Source organism: Elephas maximus, chromosome 20, assembly GCF_024166365.1.
Source record: "Elephas maximus indicus isolate mEleMax1 chromosome 20, mEleMax1 primary haplotype, whole genome shotgun sequence".
Taxonomy (NCBI): domain Eukaryota; kingdom Metazoa; phylum Chordata; class Mammalia; order Proboscidea; family Elephantidae; genus Elephas; species Elephas maximus.
Window position 1 is genome coordinate 13,478,146 of NC_064838.1, and position 23,852 is coordinate 13,501,997.

General features: G+C 39.3%; 1 protein-coding gene across 3 annotated transcripts; it reads left to right on the plus strand.

Moving 5' to 3' along the window:
• Positions 1-1,045: 1,045 nt before the first annotated feature.
• KBTBD8 (kelch repeat and BTB domain containing 8) lies at positions 1,046-13,693 on the plus strand. 3 transcript variants are annotated; one of them, XM_049862871.1, is made up of 4 exons: positions 1,046-1,142; positions 1,781-1,991; positions 6,190-7,304; positions 10,311-13,693. In XM_049862871.1, the coding sequence occupies exons 1-4, from the start codon at positions 1,127-1,129 to the stop codon at positions 10,772-10,774; spliced, it is 1,806 nt and encodes a 601-aa protein (XP_049718828.1). In that variant the 5' UTR covers positions 1,046-1,126; the 3' UTR covers positions 10,775-13,693. The 3 variants fall into 3 exon arrangements, with proteins under 3 accessions (XP_049718828.1, XP_049718829.1, XP_049718827.1); XM_049862872.1 differs by lacking the exon at positions 1,781-1,991 and having other exon boundaries at positions 1,062-1,142; XM_049862870.1 differs by lacking the exon at positions 1,046-1,142 and having other exon boundaries at positions 1,153-1,991.
• Positions 13,694-23,852: the final 10,159 nt, after the last annotated feature.

The following is a 23,852-nucleotide window of genomic DNA, read 5'->3' on the forward strand; positions in this document are numbered from 1 at the left end:
CAGTAAAATTTCTGCATTTTTTTCGAAAGACTTGCAGCCTCTGAGGTGCAATAGGAGTTACTATTCTCCTGTTACAGGTGAGGGATTTAAGTGCTCAAGAGTTACAGGGTCTTATCAAAGGGCCCACATAGAGTAAATAAGCAGCCAGGGCTTCAGTAATTGTCCTTGGCTCCAGGCTCAGTGTGCTTGCAAAGATTTCTTCAAAGGAAATCCCAGACCACTTTGTATCTTAACCCTCCGTTTCCCAGGAGCAAAAAGGAAGGCATCTTGAATCCCTCTATAGGGCTTAAAAAAACAAAAACAAAAAAATATAGGGCTTACGTGCTCTTAAATGTGAACAGGTGTTTTCTGGGTGTGTGAGAAAAGGCATGCGTGGCAGGTAAAGAGCCTCCACAGCCGCTGTACCCAGACCAAACCCATCTGTGGAGACCCAAGCACGGGCCAAAGCGATATTATTTCAATTGGGTGTCACAGGTGACTTATATGACATGGCTCGCATTTGGGCTTCCTGATACTTTTCTTCAGGGTGGGTGTCAAATTTTCCTTCGCATTTCTGACCAACAGCTTTCTCGTCCATTTCCAAATTTTTCTGGTTTCAGAGCCCTCGTGCAGAGCCCGCTCTCATATCGGAAGCTAGTCATTGTCAGGGGGGTTAGGGAATGAAGAACAAGGTCAAAAAAAAAAAAAAAAAAAAAAGATCCAGGGGCCCGGAGAGAGGCCTGAAGTGGGGAAATTCGCACTTCAAGCTTTCCCTGCTCGAGCCCCTCAGAATGACAGCTCTCCCCAGCCAGATGACTACCTTTCCCGGCAGGCACCGCGCGCCCCAAGGACACAGGTTGGCAGGCTCCCTGTTCTCCGCCTCCGCCCGGACCAGCCAATAGGAATCCTCGGCTTGGGCCTCCGCCGGGGCGGCCCACGCGGAGCCGGGGCAGTAAAACTACATTTCCCGACGCGCAGACGCGCGCACCGTGGCCAATCAACGCCCTGATTCAGAGGCTGGGGGAGGAGCCGGCTACCTGGTCCACCCCATTGGCTAGGGGGAGCTTGGAAGAGCCGGAACCCGGGAGCGAGGGAAGCGAAATGACATTTCCTCTTTAAATAGCTGGAGCCGGGGCCCCGTCAACAAATGGCCGCGTCGGCAGGTGGGTCGTGTGGTGGCTAAGGAGGTCTGGGGAAGGTGGGCCGGGAGCCAGACGCAGATCACGAGCGGAGGAGGTGGCGGCGACCAGGAGCCGGGCTGGCGGAGAGGAGGATGCAGAGGTGGAGGGCGGTGAGCGTGGGAGGATGGATGGCGTGGAGGGCGGTGGGCGGTCCGGCGGGGCAGGGATGGCGAGGCCGGGTACCCGCCGCCGCTCCGACCCGGTCGGGAGGCGGTTGTGGGGGAACCGGCGGCCGCCGCGTGTCGAGCCTGCCTCGTGAGGCTTCTACCCTCCGCCCTCGGCTGGGACCTCCTGGCTCGCGACCGAGTCACCGCAGATCCCTCCCCTGTCCTGGCGCATGGTGCCTCGGCGGCGTGGGGCATGGAGCTGCTGGGCTTCCCGAGGGGCAGGCTGGCCTTTGAACCTGTTCAGCAGCTCGCTCTCTGCGCTCTCTTTCTCTCTCTCTGAGATCCTGCCTCGTGGTCCAATGAGGTGGTGTGTGTATATACATATATGTATTTTTTATAAGGGGAAAAAAAAAAAAAAAGCCAAGCAAACAGACCAAAAAAAAAAAAAAAAAACCCTGCGACGCCGTAACGGGCTCGGAACTGCTTGTGGTTGTACGATTTTTCTCCTCCTAGATTTAAGTCAGTCTTCCCCAACACCGAATGGAATTCCATCTTCAGACACAGCCAACGATGCCATGGACCCCTTCCATGCTTGCAGTATTCTTAAGCAGCTCAAAACAATGTACGATGAAGGACAGTTGACAGACATTGTAGTGGAAGTGGATCACGGGAAAACATTTTCCTGTCATAGAAACGTTCTTGCTGCAATCAGCCCCTATTTCAGGTATGATGATGATAGAAACTTCTACTGATAATCCGCACGGAGCTCCCTTCCCCCCTCAGTATTGTCCACTTTATTATACTGAGATGCGACAATGAAATGAAAGCAGTGAGTGAATATCCTGATGAGCAGATAACAGCTCCAACCTTATTAAGACAGCCCTTGTTTTTGACTTAAAGGAATTCCTCTAGAATTCAGGTCTTTGGTTTTTACGTTAGTCCATTTGTGTTTGTTTGTTTGTTCGTTTTAGGTAAACGTGCTGCCCAGTATGGCAGCTATTAGCCACATGTGGCTATTTAAATGATCTAAAATTAAAAATTCAGTTCTGCAGGTGCACTAGCTATTTTTTTAAGTGTTCAGTAGCTACATGTAGCTCAAAAAAAAACCCTTGCCCTCCAGTCAATTCCGACTCTTAGCAACCCTATAGGACAGAGTAGAACTGCCCCATAGGGGTTTTCCAAGGAGTGGCTGGTGGATTCGAACTTTGGTTTGCAGCCAAGCTCTTTACCACCGTGCCATGTAGCTAGTGGCTGCCATATTGGATAGGACAGATAGGGAGTATTTCCATCACTGAAAGCTTTGCTGAAGAGTTTTGATCTAGAATTCTGAAAGGTTATCCTCGATGCATATTTCTTTAGTGCGTGTAATTCTTAACATTCAAAATATGAAAGTCTGTTCCTTTAAAAATGAATTACCAAGCAATAAGCAATAGACTGTTTTAATGCAGTGATGGTAAAAGTGAAATAAAAATGAATGAAACATTGTTTCCATGTACCTTAGGCCCCAGACCGGTGATTATTTCCCAGATTTTCAGTATTTTTAAGCTAAGTTTTTATATTCAATTATGTTAATGTTTGAGAATCATAAAATTTTGAAAAGTGAAGTTTTAAAACTTGGGTGTAAAAAATAATGTCATACTCTAAGTTTAGTGATAAAGGCAGTTTCCTGTCTGAGTTTAACTTCTTTTGTTTCACGTGCTCACCTTTTTGAGCCTTTCGGTATTCAGGGGTGTGTGAACGGTAGTAAAATCATCTTCCCACACACACTCTAAATGTGCTTTTTCTTTTGAAGGTGCTTACCTTTGTAGGGCACATAATGATGTGGTGTTCCAGACGGTAGTTTCTGGTTCCTCTTTCTCAGAATTCTAGGTTAAATATAGTCACTTAAGTCTGATGCTTGTGATGTCCCCGCTTAGACTTGCCTCGGGTAGGTTATTGGACTATTAAGTATTAACCATCACATGACAGGAACTGGGAAGAAAAAAAGGAAACTCACATACCCAGAAGGTAAGAAGTTTGGCCTGGTAATGGAAAGTACGGGTGATATTTCACTTATCCAAGTTACCCATTAGATATGGTTAGATCACATACGTGTTTAAATATATGTCACACTTGCTTTACATGTATTGCCTTATATAATCTTTATAATCCTGTTTCTGCAGTTATTATCCCCATTTTACATACGAAGAAACTGAGGCTCAGGGAGCTTAAGTGACCTGCCCAAATCATCTGTCTCACTAGGAAGTGGCAAAGGCAGGATCTGACTCCCAAACCAGAGTCCTTAGTCACCGGATGACTAAGGAACAAGCGTGGGTAGAGTGGGTCTTTTTTTAAAGCTGCTTTCAAAAGTTTTTATTATATATTAAATTTGAATAGTAAAAAAAAAAAAAAAATTAATTTCCAAGTGAAATGCCTGAATTTTATTGAAATTTTATACTCTGAATAATTTAAATGTTATAATTAGTTTTGAAGACTTAGACGAATCGCTTCAAAAGAAGTATGCTAAAATAGGTTTTTTAATTCCAGGGAGGCATGGAAATGCCTGAAAAACTTTCTGAGCATAAGATAAGTGAATTCAAAGGAAGATATTTGGCTAGAATTGTATGGGTTAGGTTCTTATTTCTTGCTGGAGGTATTTTTCTACAGAATAAGTTTCTTGGCACTGGTTACTGTTCCTTTTGTGGGATTTAGAAAGTCATTACTTAATAATTTCGAAGCCTTGCGTCATTGGTGTATGAGGTATAATAGCTGGAAATCTGGCATGACTCTTTTCTGATCCCAGTGACTTGTCAGGATTAAAATTTGTGTGATTATTGTAGACTCTCTGCTGCTCAGAATTTTGTGTGAGGAGTTGTTCCCATTTTATATAGTGTTTACCTATGTAATCTATTAGAAGAAACAGAAATCACCTATTTGAGAACTCATCAAATGTCAGACTGCCCTGTGTGTGACCAGCCTATTCATGTCAGCAGTGGTTCCCATGGTAAAGGGATACGTGATAATGTTCTCCTTTGGGAGTTAATCTCTGCCTAATGAAGGGTTTTATTTTTCTTTTTAATTGGTAGCTGTTTAGCTGAGCTTTTCAGCACCTGAATTGAAAACTAGCTCATACCTAGAAGCATATAGTTTTTAGTAAGCGAAAAAGCCTGTGATATTAAAATTAAACTTATATTGTAGAAGTAAAAATGGGACTCAAAGATGGTTAATTCAGGCAGCAAGCTGAGTCCTTGTGCCCTGCATACCTCCAGTGTTTCTCATATTGCATTTTAAAATTAATTCCATGTTTGATGGAGACTTAAAAAGTTACTGGAAATCTTGCTACTTAAGGATATTTTTCATAACATGAAAAAAAAAAATACAGCCCATTGCTCTCGAGTGGATTCCAATTCATAACATAACATTTACAAATAAAGTGGGAGGATCTACCGTAGACCTGAATAATCAACCTTATCACTAATATTAGGTTAATTTCTTCAACAAACACTTATTAAACATCCTGGGCCTTGAAAACAAAGATAAATAGCACATAGCTGTTTCCTCAAAAGCTTTTAAAATTGCTTTTGATTTGATTTTTATATTTAACTTAAAAGCAGCCTGGAAAGAAACAGACGAGGGGGGAAAAAGGCAAATGACATTTATAAATGATTAATACAATATAAAGAGCCAGGCTTTTGACTACTTCATGTTTGGCCAAGAAAACTCTATAAACGTACTGTTACTTTAAAAAAAAAAAAAAAAAAGTTTAGTCTCAAAGGCAGACGTTTTGGATTTTAAAAACCATTATCTCCAAAGAATCAGCTAGCTCTTGAACTCTATGTAGAAGGCATTACCACTATATTAACTCTACTATAATCTTTATCTTCTGTCCAGACATAAATATATAAAGTATGGTAACTTTGAGAAAATTAAGTTTATCTTTTTAAACAAAGGTTTTCAAAACGTCCAAGGGTAAGTGTTCTTTACATGCTTTATAATTAAGGGGCCATTCAAAGGATAATGGTTTTAAAATGGAGTAGGTAAAGAATATACAGTTTTGAGAGCATCTTGATTTTCTAAAACAGAAATTTTAAAGATATATGTGGGACAGGAATTGATTAGTAATTTCCACTGGGCCATGAAAAGTTTTAGTAGATAGTCTCTTTGTATGGTAATGTGCCACATTGACATCCTATAGGTATTCTTAAACTTTCTGACTGGCACGGCGATTTAAGATTTGGAGTCCCTAAGGCAGCTTGGGCAGCTTGGGAAACCCTGGTGGTGTAGTGGTTAAGTACTACAGCTGCTAACCAAGAGGCTGGCAGTTTAAATCCACCACGCGCTCCTTGGAAACCCTATGGGGGCAGTTCTACTCTGTCCTATAGGGTTACTCACTGTGAGTCGGAATCGACTCGACAGCAGCGGGCTTTTTTGGAAGGCAACTTGGGAAACCCTGGTGTCGTAGTGGTTAAGTGCTACCGCTGCCAACCAAAAGGTCGGCAGTTCAAATCTACCAGGCGCTCCTTGGAAACTATGGAGCAGTTCTACTATGTCCTATAGGGTCGCTATGAGTCAGAAACGACTTGACGGCAATGGGTTTTAAAGCAACTTGACCAGGAGCTTGGATAGGCGTGCCAGGGAAAATAAGTTGTCTTAGATTAGGCCTGTTACCTTTTGGTTTGTTTTGATTAGGTATACTCTTTTTCTCAGAGTTGGCACGAAGGGAACTGGCACTGAGAATAGGGTTTTTTTTGAGATAAGCCAAACTTAAATCCTTCTGCTAGATTATTAGTTTTTATCCTCTTGAAGACATCAGGAAACATGTTAGGAAATTTTCATTCAGTTTCAAAAGGTTATCTATGTAGTGACTTTATACTTTTAAAAATTTGCCACGATACATTGTATTTGTAGCACGCATAGTATATTAACCACTTTTTCCTCCTTAGATCCATGTTCACTAGCGGCCTTACAGAAAGTACTCAGAAAGAAGTTCGGATAGTCGGTGTTGAAGCCGAATCGATGGATTTAGTGTTGAACTATGCCTATACCTCCAGAGTGATTCTGACAGAGGCCAACGTTCAAGCCTTGTTCACTGCAGCTAGTATCTTCCAGATTCCTTCCATCCAAGACCAGTGTGCTAAGTACATGATCAGTCACTTGGAGCCACAAAATTCTATTGGAGTCTTCATCTTTGCTGACCATTATGGTCACCAAGAACTCGGAGATCGATCAAAAGAATACATTCGTAAAAAGTTTCTGTGTGTCACCAAAGAACAAGAGTTTCTCGAGTTGACAAAAGACCAACTCATAAGCATACTAGACAGTGATGATTTAAATGTAGACCGGGAAGAGCACGTTTATGAAAGCATTATCAGGTGGTTTGAACATGAACAGAACGAAAGAGAAATGTACCTTCCAGAAATTTTTGCCAAATGCATACGTTTTCCTCTGTTGGAAGATACCTTTATAGAGACAATTCCACCTCAGTTTGCACAGGCAGTCGCCAAAAGCTGTGCAGAAAAGGGACCATCCAATACCAATGGCTGTACCCAGAGGCTTGGAATGACTGCTTCTGAAATGATCATATGTTTTGATGCTGCCCACAAACACTCAGGAAAGAAGCAAACAGTGCCTTGCCTAGATATAGCCACAGGAAGAGTGTTTAAACTATGCAAACCACCAAATGATCTGAGAGAAGTTGGGATTCTTGTGTCACCAGATAATGACATTTTCATTGCCGGAGGGTATAGGCCGAGCAGCAGTGAGGTCTCCATAGACCATAAGGCAGAAAATGATTTCTGGATGTATGATCATACTGCCAATAGATGGATATCCAAACCATCCTTGCTTCGGGCCAGAATAGGCTGCAAACTGGTATATTGCTGTGGTAAAATGTATGCAATTGGAGGTCGTGTTTATGAAGGCGATGGGAGAAACTCTCTGAAATCTGTGGAGTGCTACGACAGCAGAGAGAATTGTTGGAGGACTGTCTGTGCAATGCCTGTTGCAATGGAGTTTCATAATGCTGTGGAGTACAAAGAGAAGATCTATGTTTTACAGGGTAGGTGACTAAGTGATTCACTTCTTCATGGAAGGGTGACACATCCACTGTGCTTTACTTAATTATCCCAGAAAAGGTGTTTGCTCCTGTTAATCAAGGAATACCTCTCACTTCTTATAAACTTGTTGGAACAGTTCTATTCTTTAAAGGACCTATAAAGATACTCTTTTGAGTTAAAAGAGGAAGGTTTTTTAAAGTAACTAAAATGATCCTGTAAGTTATTTATGTTCTTATTGTGTTTTAATATCATTTTGGCTTAAGTATTTTTGAAAGCATTCTTTAATAAAAAATAGTTCAGCATTTTTGGAGAACCACTACTTCAGATTTAAGACTGTAGAGCACGAAAGCAAGGTCAATACGTGGCTTTTTTTGCTCTTCGATAATATATAATTAAAACATGTTGTAGCAATTGCTTTTCTTACAGAACTTTCTGGATTAGTTTAAAAGAGAAAAAAGGACAAGGCATTAAATTTATACTATTCACTTGCCAAGGCATTTTGTATAAGCTTTATAATCGCAAAGGTTATGAAACTTAATTACAAAGAATTTGGAATTAGTCTTCAGATTTTCATTCCACTGCAGTTTGCATTGCCTTCCATAATACATTGTTTTGAATTTTTTCACTGAAAACTTTGAGATGTCACCGTTTTCTTACTGTTACTACTCTCGGGTACAAAGTCGTATCTAATGCACTCAGCTTTTTTTTTTTTTTAAACTATTAAAGCCCAGTTCTCTGGCAAAGATGATACAGTGGAAGTGGAAAGAGTGACTGTGTGAGAATAAGGAACTTGCTGTAGTGTTCTGATTTGTGAGAGCTAATGTTTTCAGTCTTTGGTTTCTTATATACATTTTAGTTCCTCGAATGATGACTGCAACGTAGATAATACCAAACGCTCATTTCTTTTCTGCATTTTTTAATTAGTTGTATATGAATGTTTTCATTACGCTATTTTAGTAAAACAAGGAAAAGGGGACAGTTTGCTTGAAGTTGTTGGTGACATTTTAGCTCATATCCCATTAAAAAGAATTGTTCTTTGCTTTAATCTTTTGACTTAAAATTTCTTAGAAATGCCTGAACCTGGTTGTTTTAGGTTCAATATAAAGTTAATTCTCCAGAAGAAGTGGTACCTTCTAGTGCCTTACTTAAATAGAGGGATGGCATGATTTGGGTTCATCAGTCTTGCCAGAAAATGGAATGTTAGAATGAATGTGTAACCTAGCCAATATGTGCTGTTACCAGACAGAGGTAGAATTAATTATGAAACTCCCAATTGAAAGATGAAGGTTGAATATTAATGTGAATGCTAAAGGAAAATAACAATGAATATATAGAATTTCAGGGCTGGAAGGGACATCATTTAATCTGAGGTTATATTTTATATAACAGGAATCTGAGGCCCTGAGGTTTTTCTCAGTTATTCATCATTGGTTTTAATTTATTAAACAGGATTTTAGGTTTTAAAAATTCACTTTTTTGTGTGACATTCTTCTTTTCTGTAAGAAATTTGTAGAGGGATAGTACACTTTAAGCCAAAAATCAGCTGCCATTGAGTTGATTTCAACTCATGGTGGCCCAGTGTGTGTCAGAGGAGAACTGTGCTCTGTAAGGTTTACAATAGCTGCTTTTTCAGAAGTAGATTGCCAGGCCTTTCTTTTGAGGTACCTCTGGGTGGACTTGAACCTACAACCTTTTGGTTAGCAGTTGGGCACTTAACCATTTGCAACATCCACTTTAGAAAATTTTCATTGCTATCTTTGTCAAGAATCCTGTTACAAGTGTCAGTAAAGGCAGGTGATGTGCAAACAAAAATTGGTGGTTTAACAAGCTATTTTAAGCAAAATTGAAGTTAAAGGGTCACTATTATTAGGTATACATAGGCAGTTGAATTTGTAGATAAGAGTAAACTTAGTTCAGAACAGTTTTGAAGGGAGGCTCAATTTGAAAGCAGGTATCTCGTAATCAAAGTTTATTTACTTAAATAAACTTGACACCAGTAGTTGGAAACTTATGTTGTACTATCGGTGTTTATAGCAGTATCATTTTATCTGTTCATAAAATGTTCAAATTATCATAACAAAGATTTCATATAAATGTAATTAGCAAAACTCTGGTAAATCTTTACTAAATGAATTCTTTCAGACATTCTCATATTGGCAGCCGGACTCAGCACACCCTTTTATTGTCAAAATAGAATACAAACTAACTCAAAGTGAACCCCGTAAACCGTGTGTGTTTCCTATTTTATTAAAGCCATGTTTTTTGTCCTAAATATTTGTCTTTGCATTACAGCAGCACTGAAGTAGTGTAAACACTTATAAAAAGTGACTCATAGTCACAAATTGAACAACTCCACGTGCCATCTTCTAAGTAAATAATTAGTGTACAAATTTATAGTGGCTTATTTATGATGAAGATATATATATATATATATATACACACACACATACACACCTCCCCTTTGGTCTTACTGGCTAACAATAATAATTTTTTTCATTGACTTAAAGTGTTCTCTAAAACATAATTGGATAAAACAAATGGAGCCAGGCTCTTAATTATTTTTCTGCCATCAAGCCAAAGTAACTCCTTATACCTCCCCGTTATGAATATCCCTATTCAGATGAACTATATAATTAGGAGCCCTGGTGGTGCAGTGTCGAAGAGCTCAAGCTGCTCACCAAAACCGTCAGCAGTTCAAACCCACCAGCCACACGTTGGAAACTGCGGGGCAGTTCTGTTCTGTCCTCTAGGGTCGCTGTGACTCACGGCAATAAGTTTGGTTGGTTGTTTGTATTTTATAATATTATGTAATACATTGTGCCATGGAATGAAAAAGTTCTAAGGTATTTTGTAACCTCACATTAATGTATTTCTGGAGATTATAAAAGAAATATTTGGAAACTGAAGTATTTGGGAAATTATGCTGTTTAGTTTTCAGTGATTGGAATTACAACATACAACCAAGAAAACAAACATGAAAATGTATGTATTCTTTTTTCTTCTTTTAGGAGAATTTTTCCTCTTCTATGAGCCTCAGAAAGACTACTGGGGTTTTTTAACTCCCATGACTGTGCCTAGAATCCAGGGCTTAGCAGCTGTGTACAACGACTCTATCTACTACATAGCTGGAACCTGTGGAAATCATCAACGTATGTTTACTGTAGAGGCCTATGACATTGAGCTAAATAAATGGACTCGCAAGAAGGACTTTCCATGCGATGAGTCCATAAATCCGTATCTTAAACTGGTACTTTTCCAAAATAAACTCCATTTGTTTGTTCGAGCTACTCAAGTGACTGTTGAAGAACATGTCTTCAGAACCAGCAGAAAAAATTCCCTTTACCAATACGATGACATCACTGACCAGTGGATGAAAATATATGAGACCCCAGATCGGCTCTGGGACCTTGGCCGGCATTTCGAGTGTGCTGTTGCTAAACTCTATCCCCAATGTCTTCAGAAAGTACTTTAATGAGTAGCAGGCCTTAGTGAGCTCACTGGCATCTCATACTTGAGGAAACTTGTCTTACAGCGATACAAAATGTTGTCAGTATTTAAGAAAGCCGAGAGTTCTGTACATGGGAATGGGTGCTCTTAAAGATTACAGTGTAGGGAGGGATTTATTTTCATCCTTGTGTTTTCATTTCAGTAAGGCAAAGGTTAACAAAGTGCAATTATCAGCTTTTTTTTGTTGTTGTTTGTTTCTGGTATAAAAGTAATCATATCCTTCTAGAATTCTGTGATGAATAATCACTGAGACTCCAGATGAACCAAAAAAACTATGCACTCCTGTAAGAGCAGCTAGGGCGTTACTGGGTAGAGACATCCAAACTAGTTTGAAGTGACTTTTAATTTTAAATACGGGTAATAATCTGAGGCAATATCACCAGGACTTGACTTTAGCTGTGACCTCTCCAACACAGAGGAGCACTAACTTAGATCCTCATTCTTAGTATTTATATATATATTTTTTTTGTGTACTATTTTCAAGTGTACTAAGGTTTAAATGTGTTCTGTTATTAGAGCAGATTGAAGGAAAAACAAACCAGCCTCAGAAAGAGCCTTTAGTTTAATTCATATTTCATATGTAACTTTTAAGTTAAGCTAATGTACATTAGCAGTTTTCTGTTGAGAACTTTTTCAAGTGCTGACACTGTCTCATTTTTCTTAAATCCCGAGAAGGGCTCAAAGTCACAGGTGGCTGGCGCTGGTGTAAGTGAATTTATGTGTGTAGCTGGATGGAGTTAGACTGTCCGAGCCTGTACTTTGAAAGTGGAATGTTAGCTTCATGGTCATAGTACTTAACTCGTTGAACTCTTGTGATTTCACAAGATCCTCACTTACATGATAGCAGGCTGTGGCCAGTTATGGGTCTAACTGGACTCCATCTTAGAAGAGCGAGAGAGTTATGCTGAATTTGCACTAACATGGGCCGTTTTGTTGCCTGACCTCCTTTTCCATCCTCTACCTGAAAGGTAACTTATTCCTCTTCCGCACAGTGCATAATGTGAAGTTTTACCCCTAGTTTTTAAATTCTGTTTTCTGGAAACATAAAATTCCCTGCAGTGGTTTAATTTAATTGCTTTTAAGTTATGTATGGTAATTAAAACCTCATTTTTCTTTTTTTCATTTTTGCGTTTAACAGTGATGAATGTTTTTTCATTGTTCTAGCTGAAGATGATTGAGAAGGAAAAGTGTAAGCAAATAGAACCACAGCAGCGTCGGTTCCAAATCATTTTTCATATTTAACTGTTGACTTTCTAATTATCAGCAAGGAATATTAATACTGACATGAAGGACAGACCAACTCATTTCTAAGAACTAACGCAGATGTTTGAATCAGTAACTTATTTTTTACTATGTTTAGAATAACTGATAAAGGATATAAGTATAGCCCAGAGTCTGTCCTTAACCAGAATGTTTGTCTTCTGTTAAAGAAAGTGAACCGGCTTGGTTTGTATTTAAAAGTCTTGCACAAACCGTAACATGATACTGTGAAACAAATTTAAAACATGGCCTCTTTGCATCACATACCTCGTTTTACAGAAACTTTCCAACTGCTTGTCCTAGACCTCAGCAAGCAGGGAAAGTTTTTCCAAGCAGAATCTAAAGTGGACGGCGTCTGTAGAATTAACATATTAAAATCTAGTCTTAGAAAGCTGGATATGTGATTTCTTCGTATTGGCCTTGATAGTGTTTATAGTCTCTTTATAAACTTTATCGACCAATAACTGTTTTCTTTTTTTTCCTCCCCAGTTTTTCTTGATCTTAACGGTTTTCCTTATATCCATGCTGTTTGGGGGCTATTTCTATGAGTTTTTTTTGAAGTGTTCTTTACAGTGTTGCTGAGGGAAGGAAAAAAAAAAAAAAAAACCCAACTTTTGCAAGAGGTGTTCATGTCATTCAATTTTGAAAGCTTTGTTGAATATCTAAGATTTCCTGCCGCTTTCCGACAATCGTCTGTGTTTATTTAGGAAAATGTATTACTTGAAAACATGACATGGAACATTGAGTTAGGAATTTACCTGTGTCGTGTGATACAGAAGAGTACAACGTACTGTGGTTAATTCTACAGTAGATTTATTCCGTTGTTCTGTACAACAGTTGATCCTTTTGTTGTAACAATTTATATTGAGGGTATGATCTAAGTATAGTGTGTCAAAGCCCAGGTTTAGGATTTGCTATGGCGGTAGAGTATATATTGAATTTTGTATGAAGAACTATTGTTTAAATTATATAGCTGGGACATTTTGCCACTTTTAAAACAGTTTCAGAAGAGGTCCTAGAAAACTAAGATTAGTAGTATGTGGGTTTATGTTTAGCTATTTAAGGTACGTTTGCAGAGTGTGATGAGAATATTAGTAAAAGGCACAATGGGTACTACAGAATTAAAATAGGGTAAGTCTAACATATGCCAGTCTCACTTTAACTTTGTTTTGACATTTGAAGAATGTATGTAGCACTTTCCTGTATATTTTTGACACATTGGAAACTGGCCTTGGGATAACTATGTTATAAGAAAATAGAAATTGTATTCTTTATTTTCCATCTTTGTTGTCTGTTATGAAGTTGATGCTGAAGCATCAAGGTGATTTCGTGGGTACATGAGACAAAGTGGATGTGATCTTCAAGGAATCAGATTCCTGACGTAAAGCAGTTTAAAATGGCATTCAATGTTCAGAGCTCAGGTATGTAGTAAGTACTGTAGTCCTATGGAGGCAAATGTGTAGATATTTTAAACATTTTGCCATAATTGCACAATTTTTTGCATTTTTACCTGATATCATTGTTTCTTATAATAAAACCTTTTCTGATTGAAAACTTCCATTGTTGTAAACAGATGTCTGACTAATGAGTTTTCCGGAATTAAAATTTGACAAATCATGAAATACCTAATGTTGGAATGAGATTTTTTTTCTAAACACACTTTTTCTTAAATTGTGGTGATTATATATATAACAAGACATACCCTATCTCAACAATTTCTACATACATACTTCAGTGACTTGGGTCACATTCTTCAAATTGTACAACCATTCTCACTATCCTTATTCAGATCACCCCACTACCATTAACATAAATTCAATGTCCTGTAACCAAAGCTTCCTCACTTAATTTTTGTCTTGATTGTGTTCTGGGTAAAAGTCCACAGCTCAAGTCAATTTCTCATGTAAAAACATACACATACCACTATGTGACCCTAGCTGCAATCCCTATAATGTGACAGCATACTCCCCCTACCCCTTGTCCCCCGTGTCCATTCAACTAGCTCTTATCCCCTTCTGCCCACACATCCTGCCTGTGGACAGGAGCTGACCATTTAGTCTCGTGTATCTCTTTTTTTTTTTTTTTTTATCTACTTGAACTAAGAAGCACACTCTTCAGGAGTATTATTTTATGTTTTATAGTCCAGTCCAATCTTCGTCCAAAGAGTTGGCCTTGGGAATGGTTTCAGTTCTGGGTTAAGAGAGAGCCCCAGGGGCCATGTCTTCTAGAGTTCCTCTAGTCTCAGTCAGACCATTAAGTCTGGTCTTTTTATGTGAATTTGAGTTCTACACCACAATTTTCTCCTCCGTCAGGGGCTTTCTGTTGTGTTCCCTGTCAGGGTGGTCATTGGTTGTAGCCAGGCACCATCTAGTTCTGGCCTCAGGCTGATGGAGTTTCTGGTTTATGTGCCCTTTTTGTCTCTTGGGCTAATATTTTTCTTGTGTCTTTGATGTTCTTCATTCTGCTTTGCTCCAGGTGGATTGGGACCAGTTGATGCATCTTAGATGGCTGCCGGCAAGCTTTTAAGGCCCCAGATGTCACTCACCAAAGTGGGATGCAGAACATTTTCTTAATAAACCTTGTTATGCCAATTGACCTAGATGTCCCCCAAAACCATGGTCCCAGACCCCTGCCTCTGACTAGTCTGTCCCTCAAAGTGTTTGGTTGTGTTCAGGAAATTCTTAGCTCTTGGTTTAGTCCAGTTGTGCTGACTTCCCTGTATGGATTGAGATTTTACTCTGTTGAGTATTTGTCCTCTGATACAGAATGAACTAGGCAATTTCATTTTATATTATGCTCTTTAAATTCTAAAGCAAGCTCACTTCTCTTGGTAACTCTTTTGTTATGTTTGCTCTGGCCTAAAACCTTATGGTCATCCTTGTCTCTTCTTACACTTCATACTGTCTGAACAGTATCTGAATATGTTTTGTATGTTACATCATATTCAAACACTGTTGGCTCCGCCTTTGAAATACACCCAGACACTGAACACGTACCACTTCAACCACTATCACCCTGGTCTAAGCAATCCTATCTTGTCTGGACTTTTGCAGTTGCCACTGAACTTGTCGCCCTCCTACCAACCTTGACCCCCTGTAATCTGTTCTCCACACAGAAGCCAGGGTAATCCTGCTAAAACCTAAGTCAGATCATGTCAAAACCTTCAATGACTTCTCACCTCCCTTCGTATGAGAGCCAAAATCCTTCCAACACTGTTTAAAGTATCTACTGTATTTATAACCGATTCTCATTCAGGAAGTAGATGAGGTAGGAAAGTACCTTCCCTTTGTCACGCCTATAATTATACCATGATAGTGCTATGCCATTGTTAATGAGTTCTCTCCCTCATACAAGTTGAAGGAAAAAAAGGAAGGCTTGAGAAATACTAGTTTAGGGAACTGTTATTTTGGTTTTTAGGCAAACTTAAAATGGCTCGCCATTTTGAAATCTTGGTTATACATCGGTGTTTCTTACTGGAAAATTATTTGTAAAAACAAAAAGCTAAACAAAAACTGGCCTAGAATCTCTAACTCTTTAAAGAAATGCTATAAATACCACCTGCTAGTTTTGGGAAGTGAAATTTGGAAATTTACATAATAGATTTGAGTGGGAAAATAAGTTTCCCCTCATTTTATGCTTCTAAAAAAAAGAAAAATGCTTCTAGAGCATGCTAAAAGCCTTTGACTTGGAACTTTTTTAGTGTTTAAGTGGTTTTCACTAGTAAACATGAAGAGGTAACATTAACTACTACAAGTTCTGGTAAGTATTGAGTTGTGTTTGTATTTTTTCTTACTCTCCACGCTTCATTTTGGCTATATGTATCTAGTTAAAAAAAAAAAAAAACCCGGAACCTATAAAGTTGGGCATTTGGTCCTTGAACTACTGATTTTCCTCTTTTGGTAGCCTTTAGTTTTTATACCAGCTTACTTGTAATATACACAAGGAATCTACTCTACAGGTTTGGGCAGTATGTATCAGTATGGTGGCCATACCAGAGAAAGGAAGAAGTGAAGACTTTCCGGTCACGAAGTGAGCACTTGGAGATTTAAACTGCTATGCTGCGAGGCACAACCTTCATCTAGGAAGGTGTAAGGTGTCTTGTAACTGCCTAGGAGGACGCCATCCAGTGTGATTTAGGAAAGCACAGGCACAATATTGGCTTCCACTTTTGAATGATGTATTTTAAAATGACAAAAAAAAACCATACAATGAAACAACACCTAACTGGCTACCATCTTTACTTTTTAAACTAACTTGCTGAAGAACCCCAATGTTTCTTTGATCGCACTGAGACACCAGTCCAAGGACCCCACTACTTCTTCCGTTACCCCTCAGCCCGTACCTGGAACATTTTCCGAACCAAAAAAAAAAAAAATGCTGTTGAGCCCATTCTGACCCATGGTGACCCCACGTGTGCAGAGTAGGACTGTGCTCCGTGGAGTTTTTAATGCCTGATTTTTCAGAAGGAGATCACCAGGCCTTTCTTCTGAGGTGCTTCTGGATGAACTTGAACCCCCAACCAGCCAAGAATGTTAACCCTATGCACCCTCCACAGATTCCTTTCTGCCCCTACCCAACTTAAATCCATGGTCCATTTGAAATGATGTCTTTCTATATTTCCTTGCCTCTCTTTCCTACTGCCATCCTTGCCAGACAAAACTTCAGCTCTGAATGATCCCTGCCATGAGCCTTCTCTGCCCCTGTGCCTGAGTAGTGAGATATTGCTGGAGAAATCACACGGTCAAGTTGACTAGTAGGGCTTAGAACCGGTACTTCCAGTTCAGTCATGGCTGAAGCAGTGACACTGGAATAGACCCGAATTTTTAGAATTTGGGTGAAATGGTATGGCAACCAGAATGGGAAAAATTACAGGTTGAAGGCCTGTTAGAAACTTAATCACCCTCTTAGAAAGCAAGGGCAGCATACACATTGCATAGCAACCAGATGTCTTGCCTGTTGGATTTTAGGCAGAGTGGGAAACAGCGGTGCCCCATTCAGAGATGGTGGCCAACCTAATGGCTTTGAATGTGTGTGCTCTCCATGGACCTGCCAATAATCCAGTCTCCCACATCAGCCTCCTGACAGGGCTTACCACATCTGTTTCAAGTCTCCCGTTCCAGGGCTTTGACCCATAATTTTTCCCATTCTGCTTACTGTTCTGGATCACCCAAATTGTAAAAATTTGGGTCTGATGCAGTTTCACTTTGTTGGCCATGACTGAACTGGTTCAAACTGGTTCAAAGTCTTACTTTAAAGCGATGTACTCTCCATGGATTATCACCATGGTGGAGCAAATTTTACCTTCTCCTCAGCCTGCCATACCTTTTATTCCTCTTGGCTCTTAGCTTTTTACCTTTCTTCGTGACATATTGAGCAGATAGAAGGCATTGTATAGGTGCTTCCTCATGTCCCCACCATCAAATCTATAAAATGTCTGCCTTCATGTTCTCTGCTCTTCCTCTTAATCCCTGAGACTAAGGCCCTTAGACACTTTTCAGACCTGGAACGGAACCCACTCCCAGAAATCACCTTTCAGCCAAACAATAGACAGACCTATGAAGTGAACAATAATACCTGTGAGGAAGGTGCTCCTCAGAACTATCAACCACATGAGACCAAAAGGACAGCATTTGCCCAAAACAAAAGTTCAGAAGACTGGAAGGGGCAGGAAAGAAGGGCGAATGGAAACAGGGAACTCAGGGAGGAAGTGAGTAGACTGCTGTCACGTTGAGGGGTTTGCAACTAACGTCAGGAAACTAAACGTGTATAAATTGCTGAATGGGAAGCTAATTTGCTCTGTAAACTATTACCCAAACGACAATAAAACGTTAAATAAATCAGTGAAGGGAGGAAGTGTGCTGCTTCTACCACAGCCCCTGTGCTTGTGTTGGGCTCCTGTTCACTCTTCCCTCAAGGCCTTTGTACTTGAGTCATTCCCCTCCTGAATTACCCAACATTCCCTCTTGATGCGATCACTTCTACTAGGACACAAAAATGCTCTCTATCTTCCACTTCAAAACAAAACAAAACAACGAAGAAACAAACTTCCTTAGGTCCAGCACCTGCCCTCCAGTAAGTGCCCCTTTTCTTGGCTTTCTGTGAAAGTTGAACTTTTCTAAAGAGTTGTTTCTATGGACCATTTCTATTTCCTCCCCTTTCATTCACTCTTTAACCCATTCCAGTGGATATGCTTGCCTCAAAACCAAAACTGCTTTTATCAAAGTCTCCAACAACAATTATGTTGTAAATTAATTCTTCATTTTTCTGTCCTCATTTTACTTCTCAGGGCGTTTGACACAGTTTACCACTAGCTCCTTGCTGTAGCCCCTTCCTTACTGGGCCCCTGGGACAGCATGTTCTGAGGATTCTCTTTTTTCTCATCTCTCCTTACCCTGCTTGACTGGACCCTTTTTTAGTCCGTTCAGTAGGCGACCTCATCTACTGCTACAGCATTAGATGCCATTTATATACTGATAACATCTGAATTTATATTTTCAAAACATATCTCTACTCTCAGCTCCAGACTCATGTCCAACTGCCTACTGGATACTTCCTGTTGCATGAGTGGAGACATTTCAAATTTAACGTCCTTAAAACCTTCCTTTCTATCATCCCCCACATCCGCTCAATTTATCGAACAAGTCATGACAACTCCACCTGCAAAATGCAACTTGGATCTATCCACTCCTCTTCATTTCCACTACCTCCACTTATGTTCAGGTCACCATCCCCTGTTGCCTACACTATCTCCTACTGCAGCAGCACCGTGGCACAACCGGCCTGTTTCAACTTGTGCCCACTTTCTCAGTAATCTGTTCTTAACACAAGAGCCAGTTATCTTAAAACAAGTAATATTATGACCTTGCCAAGTGTAGTCATTTCCAGAGGCAATTGTTTTACATCAGGTGTTGCATAAATGGGCCCTTGCTTACTTCTCAGCTTTATCCAGTGCCACTTTCCCCCTTGCTACCTACTCTTTTGACACCTTGGCTGTTGCAGACCTTGTCAGGGATCCTCCCACAGTCCCTCGGCACTGCTAGGTCCACGCGTATTGACCTTTATGACTTCCAATTGCACGTACCTGCAATTCTTTGCCTGAGCGCTTGCACTGGCTTCTTGTAAAGCAGGCTGGAAGTGCCGGGGAGTTAATGCCCCCAGGAGCAGCCATCAGCCAATTCGTGATTGGAGTTGGTTGATAAAGACCACAGCTTCTTTCCACAGGCGGGATAACTGAGGCATATTCTACATGGTCTCCCAGAGTTCCCCAGCTGGAATGTTGCCCCTAATAGTAACCTGGTTGATAAACACCATTTTGTGGCTTCTTTTGCTGTTCTGATTCACTTTCCTACTCTCCTACCATGGTCTCTTGAAAACACCCCCAAATAAACTACTTGCGCTCAAATCGTTGCTCAAAACGGCTTCTACAAGAACTCAACCTACGACAACAGCTCCTCCAGGCTCCTATCTTATGATATTTGCATATGCATTTCCTGTACCTGGAAAGGTCTTCCCTTCACCTCTGTTCTTGCTTTGCATGGGTATTTTATTCTCATCTTTGAGGTCTCAAAATTATCTTCCCTGATAGTTCTAGTTAAAGTAAGTGCCTCTGGCCCCCATCATGCTGGATTGTATCATCCAAAGTGTTGTTGTTTTTTCTCATGACTTTTTTTTTTCCTGCCTCCCCACTAAACACTAAGTTCCATGAGGCCAGGAACTGAATCAGTTTTGCCTTTAATAAACTTTAAAAAAAGAGTTTTAATTTATAGAAAAGTTATGATGATAACACAGGGTTCTCATATACCCCACAACCAATTTCTTCTATTATTAACATCTTATGTTAGTATTGGAAACCCTGGTGGCGTAGTGGTTAAGTGCTACGGCTGCTAACCAAAGGGTCGGCAGTTCAAATCTGCCAGGTGCTCCTTGGAAACTCTATGGGGCAGTTCTACTCTGTCCTATAGGGTCGCTATGAGTCGGAATCGACTCGACAACAATGGTTTTTTTTGTTGTTGTTGTTATGTTAGTATGGTGTGTTTGTCACAACTAATGAACCAATACTGATAAATTATTAACAATATTCCACACTTTATTCAGAAATCCTTAATTTTTACCCAATGCCCTTTTTCTGTTCGAGGATTCCTTCCAGGATGCCATATTACATTTAGTCATTATGTCTCCTTAGGCTCTTCTCAACTGTGACAGTTTCTCAAACTTATCTTGTTTTTGATAACCTCTGCAGCTCAGAAATATTGGTCAAGTATTTTGTAGAAAGTCTCTCTATTAGGATTTATCTGATGTTATTCTCAAGATCAGACTGGGGTTAGGATACATGCTATCAGCATGGCTTATCACTGGTAGTGTTGACCTTGATCATCTGACTGAAGTAGTGTCTGTCAGGTTTCACTACCATAAGGTTACTCCTCACCCCCCGATCCCCTTCCATACTGTACTCTTTGGAAGGAAGTCACTATGTGCAGCTATACTTAAGGAGTCTGGAGTTATGCTTCACCTCCCTGAAGATAAAATATCTACATAAATTTTTAGAATTTTTCTGCATGGGAGATTTATTTGTCTATTCTCTATTTCTTCATTTATTCAATCATTTATATCAGTACAGACTCACGGATATTTATTTTTTCCTTTGGGTTATAATCCAATACTGCTTTATATTTTCTGTTGCTCAAATTGTTCCAACTTCGGCCATTGGGTCCTGTTTCAGTTGTTGTAGCTGTGTCACTTTGATATACCTCCGTCATGGTGGGGTTTTATTTGTTTGTCTGAGCACTTCCTTACTTTCTGTCCCTATATGATACTCCATACTCATCTTGTTTATTTCCTGTGCTAGTCCTAGAATCAGTTATTTCTCCAAAGAGCCCATGTTCTTTTCACCGGACAATGGTACTGAAAACCAAGCTGGGTACAGGGTGGCTGTAGGAGCGCTACTGGGGTGTCATTGTTTCTAACTGACTGGGCAAGGAAATACGTGTGTGTACTCTAACCCATATATATCCACACACATGCACATATCTATAACTATTTCTGTATGTAAACATCTGTATCAATATTACGCTAAACTTGAGTTCATACTAATATCTCCTACCCTAATCTATTACCACATGGGTCATTCTAGCCTCGTTTCCTTGCTCATCTGTAACTTCCCATTTCAACAGCAAGACACCTGGCTCCTACCATCAATCCTCCATGTGTAGTAGACATTGTGTAGTAGTATGAGAGTCGTTAACGTGTACCCCCATGGGAAGCAACTTTATCCATGAGAGTTCTTATGTACAGTTTCTTGTGCCTTTAGTCTTACAGACTCCACTCATTTCCAAAGTTACTTAGGTCAGCACCTCCCCCAACCCCTTTCAATAAAGTTCTTTATACATTTGTAATACAGTTAGATTGTTTTGTCACATCTTGTATTCTTTTGTCACATTACATTGTTTTATCATATCTTGATTTCTATTCTCTGGATTTGTCTGTACTCCAGTTTCAGGGTTCCTGTTTATCCTCCAAACTAATCTGTTTAAGGTTTCCAAGAAAAGTCATTGATTTTTGGTGTGCATAAATATTTTGTGCCCTCTTCTACATGAGTGCTACATCTCACAATAACAAAAGTTAGCCTTCCCTGTAAATCACGTTCATACGCTCAATCATATTTTGAGATTTTTTGGTTGTGATTTACATGGCCATGTAACTATTTTACATACAGTTTAGTGAATGTTGACTCTCAAGTACCTTATAACCCAGCTTCCAGGACTAAATTAAAATGGTATAACATAAATTACTTGAATAATCATTTTGAAATATGTTTACCATACTATCAAAACTAAACTGAAAATTGCAAAGTAATCGTTTTAAATTACCCTTAACATATTTACACAGAACATTTTTCATTGGTTTGTTAGGAATAAATGGGATTCAATAGATCCTTTTCTTCCCTTTCTTTTCTCTTCTATAAATATATGCACAGCTAAAAAAAATTTTTTTTATATGATTTGGTGAAAACAAAACAAAACGCTATGCCTAAATATTAACAGAAAATGTTTAATATATTTTCTAAGTATTTAATATTATTCTTATGAATAGTTATTATTGTGTCTTTGGTGATTTTGAGCAGATTACTTAACCTCTCTGAGCTTCAGTTTTCTCATTTATAAAGTGGGGCTGATAATATAATCCACTTCACTGAATTTTTATGAGGGTTAAACAAACATGTAACACACTCACGACATTGCCTGGCACATAAAACCTGTACCAAACCAAACCCATCCCTATTGAATTCATTCCAACTCATAGCGACCCTATAGGACAGAGTAGAACTGCCCCACATGGTTTCCAAGGAGCGCCTGGTGACTTTGAACTGCCAACCTTTGGTTAGCAGCTGTAGCTCTTAGCTACTATGTCACCAGGGTTTCCCTGGCACGTAAGTAACACCCAATAAACATTCCTTGTGGCTAGTATTACTAGTAACTATATTGTTATCTTTTAGATATACTTAAAATATAACCTCAGTAGAGCAATGTTTCCCTGATAGTTAATTTAAGGTACATGCTAAAGAGAAGAGTAGCCATCTTAACTCTTATGAGATGGTGCCAAGTCATGCATGAAAATAATTTTCACAGTTTTACAGTCACACAGTTCTCACTTTCATTTCTGGATTGTGCATTTCTAAGTGATTGAATGAAAACAAATGGTATTTAACGCAATTTTTAAAAAGCTGTAACCTCTGTATGCAAAATAAAAATAAGGTGATAGAAGCCTTTTTATTTCTTTGTTTTAAAGATCTAGAAAGGGCCTGTATTTAGAGTTTATCTTGTTCTCTGTTCTTATTTAGAGGTAAGGATCTAATTGAGGTCAGGCCACATCTTCAGTTCTTGAAACATGTAACTACAGAGAGCCTGGAAAGCCTGAGTATTTAACAAAGCAATCATTTGCTCCGTTGTCTGAAGGATTGGGTTGGATCGAAAGCTCATTTCTATAGATTACAGACATAATTCTTTATAGCACCAATTCAGAACACTGGTGATTTTAAATATATTTTTAACTTAAAGGGCAGTAAAGCAATCTAGAATCATCAACTGAATCTAAATTCATGTGGAAACTATAGAGCTGAGTTTCAAATTGTAAAATCTATCCCAGACCCCAAAACCGATGTGGAACTGTAAAATACCACCATTTTTTGGTGTGATTAACTTAATTTAGGCCATGCCTTCTCCAATACCATTTAATAAAATAATACCAACAGCAAGGCACTATAGCAGATTGGTTTAGGATATGGGCTTTGGAGTTGGTAGATCACAATCCACACTGCACCATGCAAGGAATTTAAAATGACACAACTAAACTCTATTTCCCAGCCTCAGTTGCAGCTGAAATGGCCATGTGACCAAGATTAACCATTGAAATAGGAGCATAAGTGATGCATACCATTTGCAGAACTGACTGAGAGAAATCTCCAACAAGTAATCTCCCATGCTCTTTTCCCTTCTGACAGTACAGATAAGCCTGGTGATTCATAATGCCATGTATTAAAGATGATGGAGCCATAAGATGGAAAGAAGCCTGGCTCCCTGAATCACTGCTTGGAAGAGACTTTATATGAGTAGAAAAGAAATTTCTATTGTGTTCAGCCATTGGGATTTTGCTCTTTATCTCTTAAAACAACTAGCAATACTGTTAACGAATACACTATGTATGATGAACTCTGATCTTTTTTTTTTTCTATTTTTTTAAAAAAATTCTGTTCTATTTTATTCTTTTTGTGTGGTTGTTGTTAAGTG

Coding starts and splice junctions, on each gene's coding strand:
- KBTBD8 (XM_049862870.1), top strand. CDS start 1,498: ATGGTGCCTCGGCGGCGTGGGGCATGGAGCTGCTGGGCTTCCCGAGGG. Junction 1,992..6,189: donor GCAATCAGCCCCTATTTCAG/GTATGATGATGA, acceptor TTTCCTCCTTAG/ATCCATGTTCACTAGCGGCC. Junction 7,305..10,310: donor GAAGATCTATGTTTTACAGG/GTAGGTGACTAA, acceptor TTCTTCTTTTAG/GAGAATTTTTCCTCTTCTAT.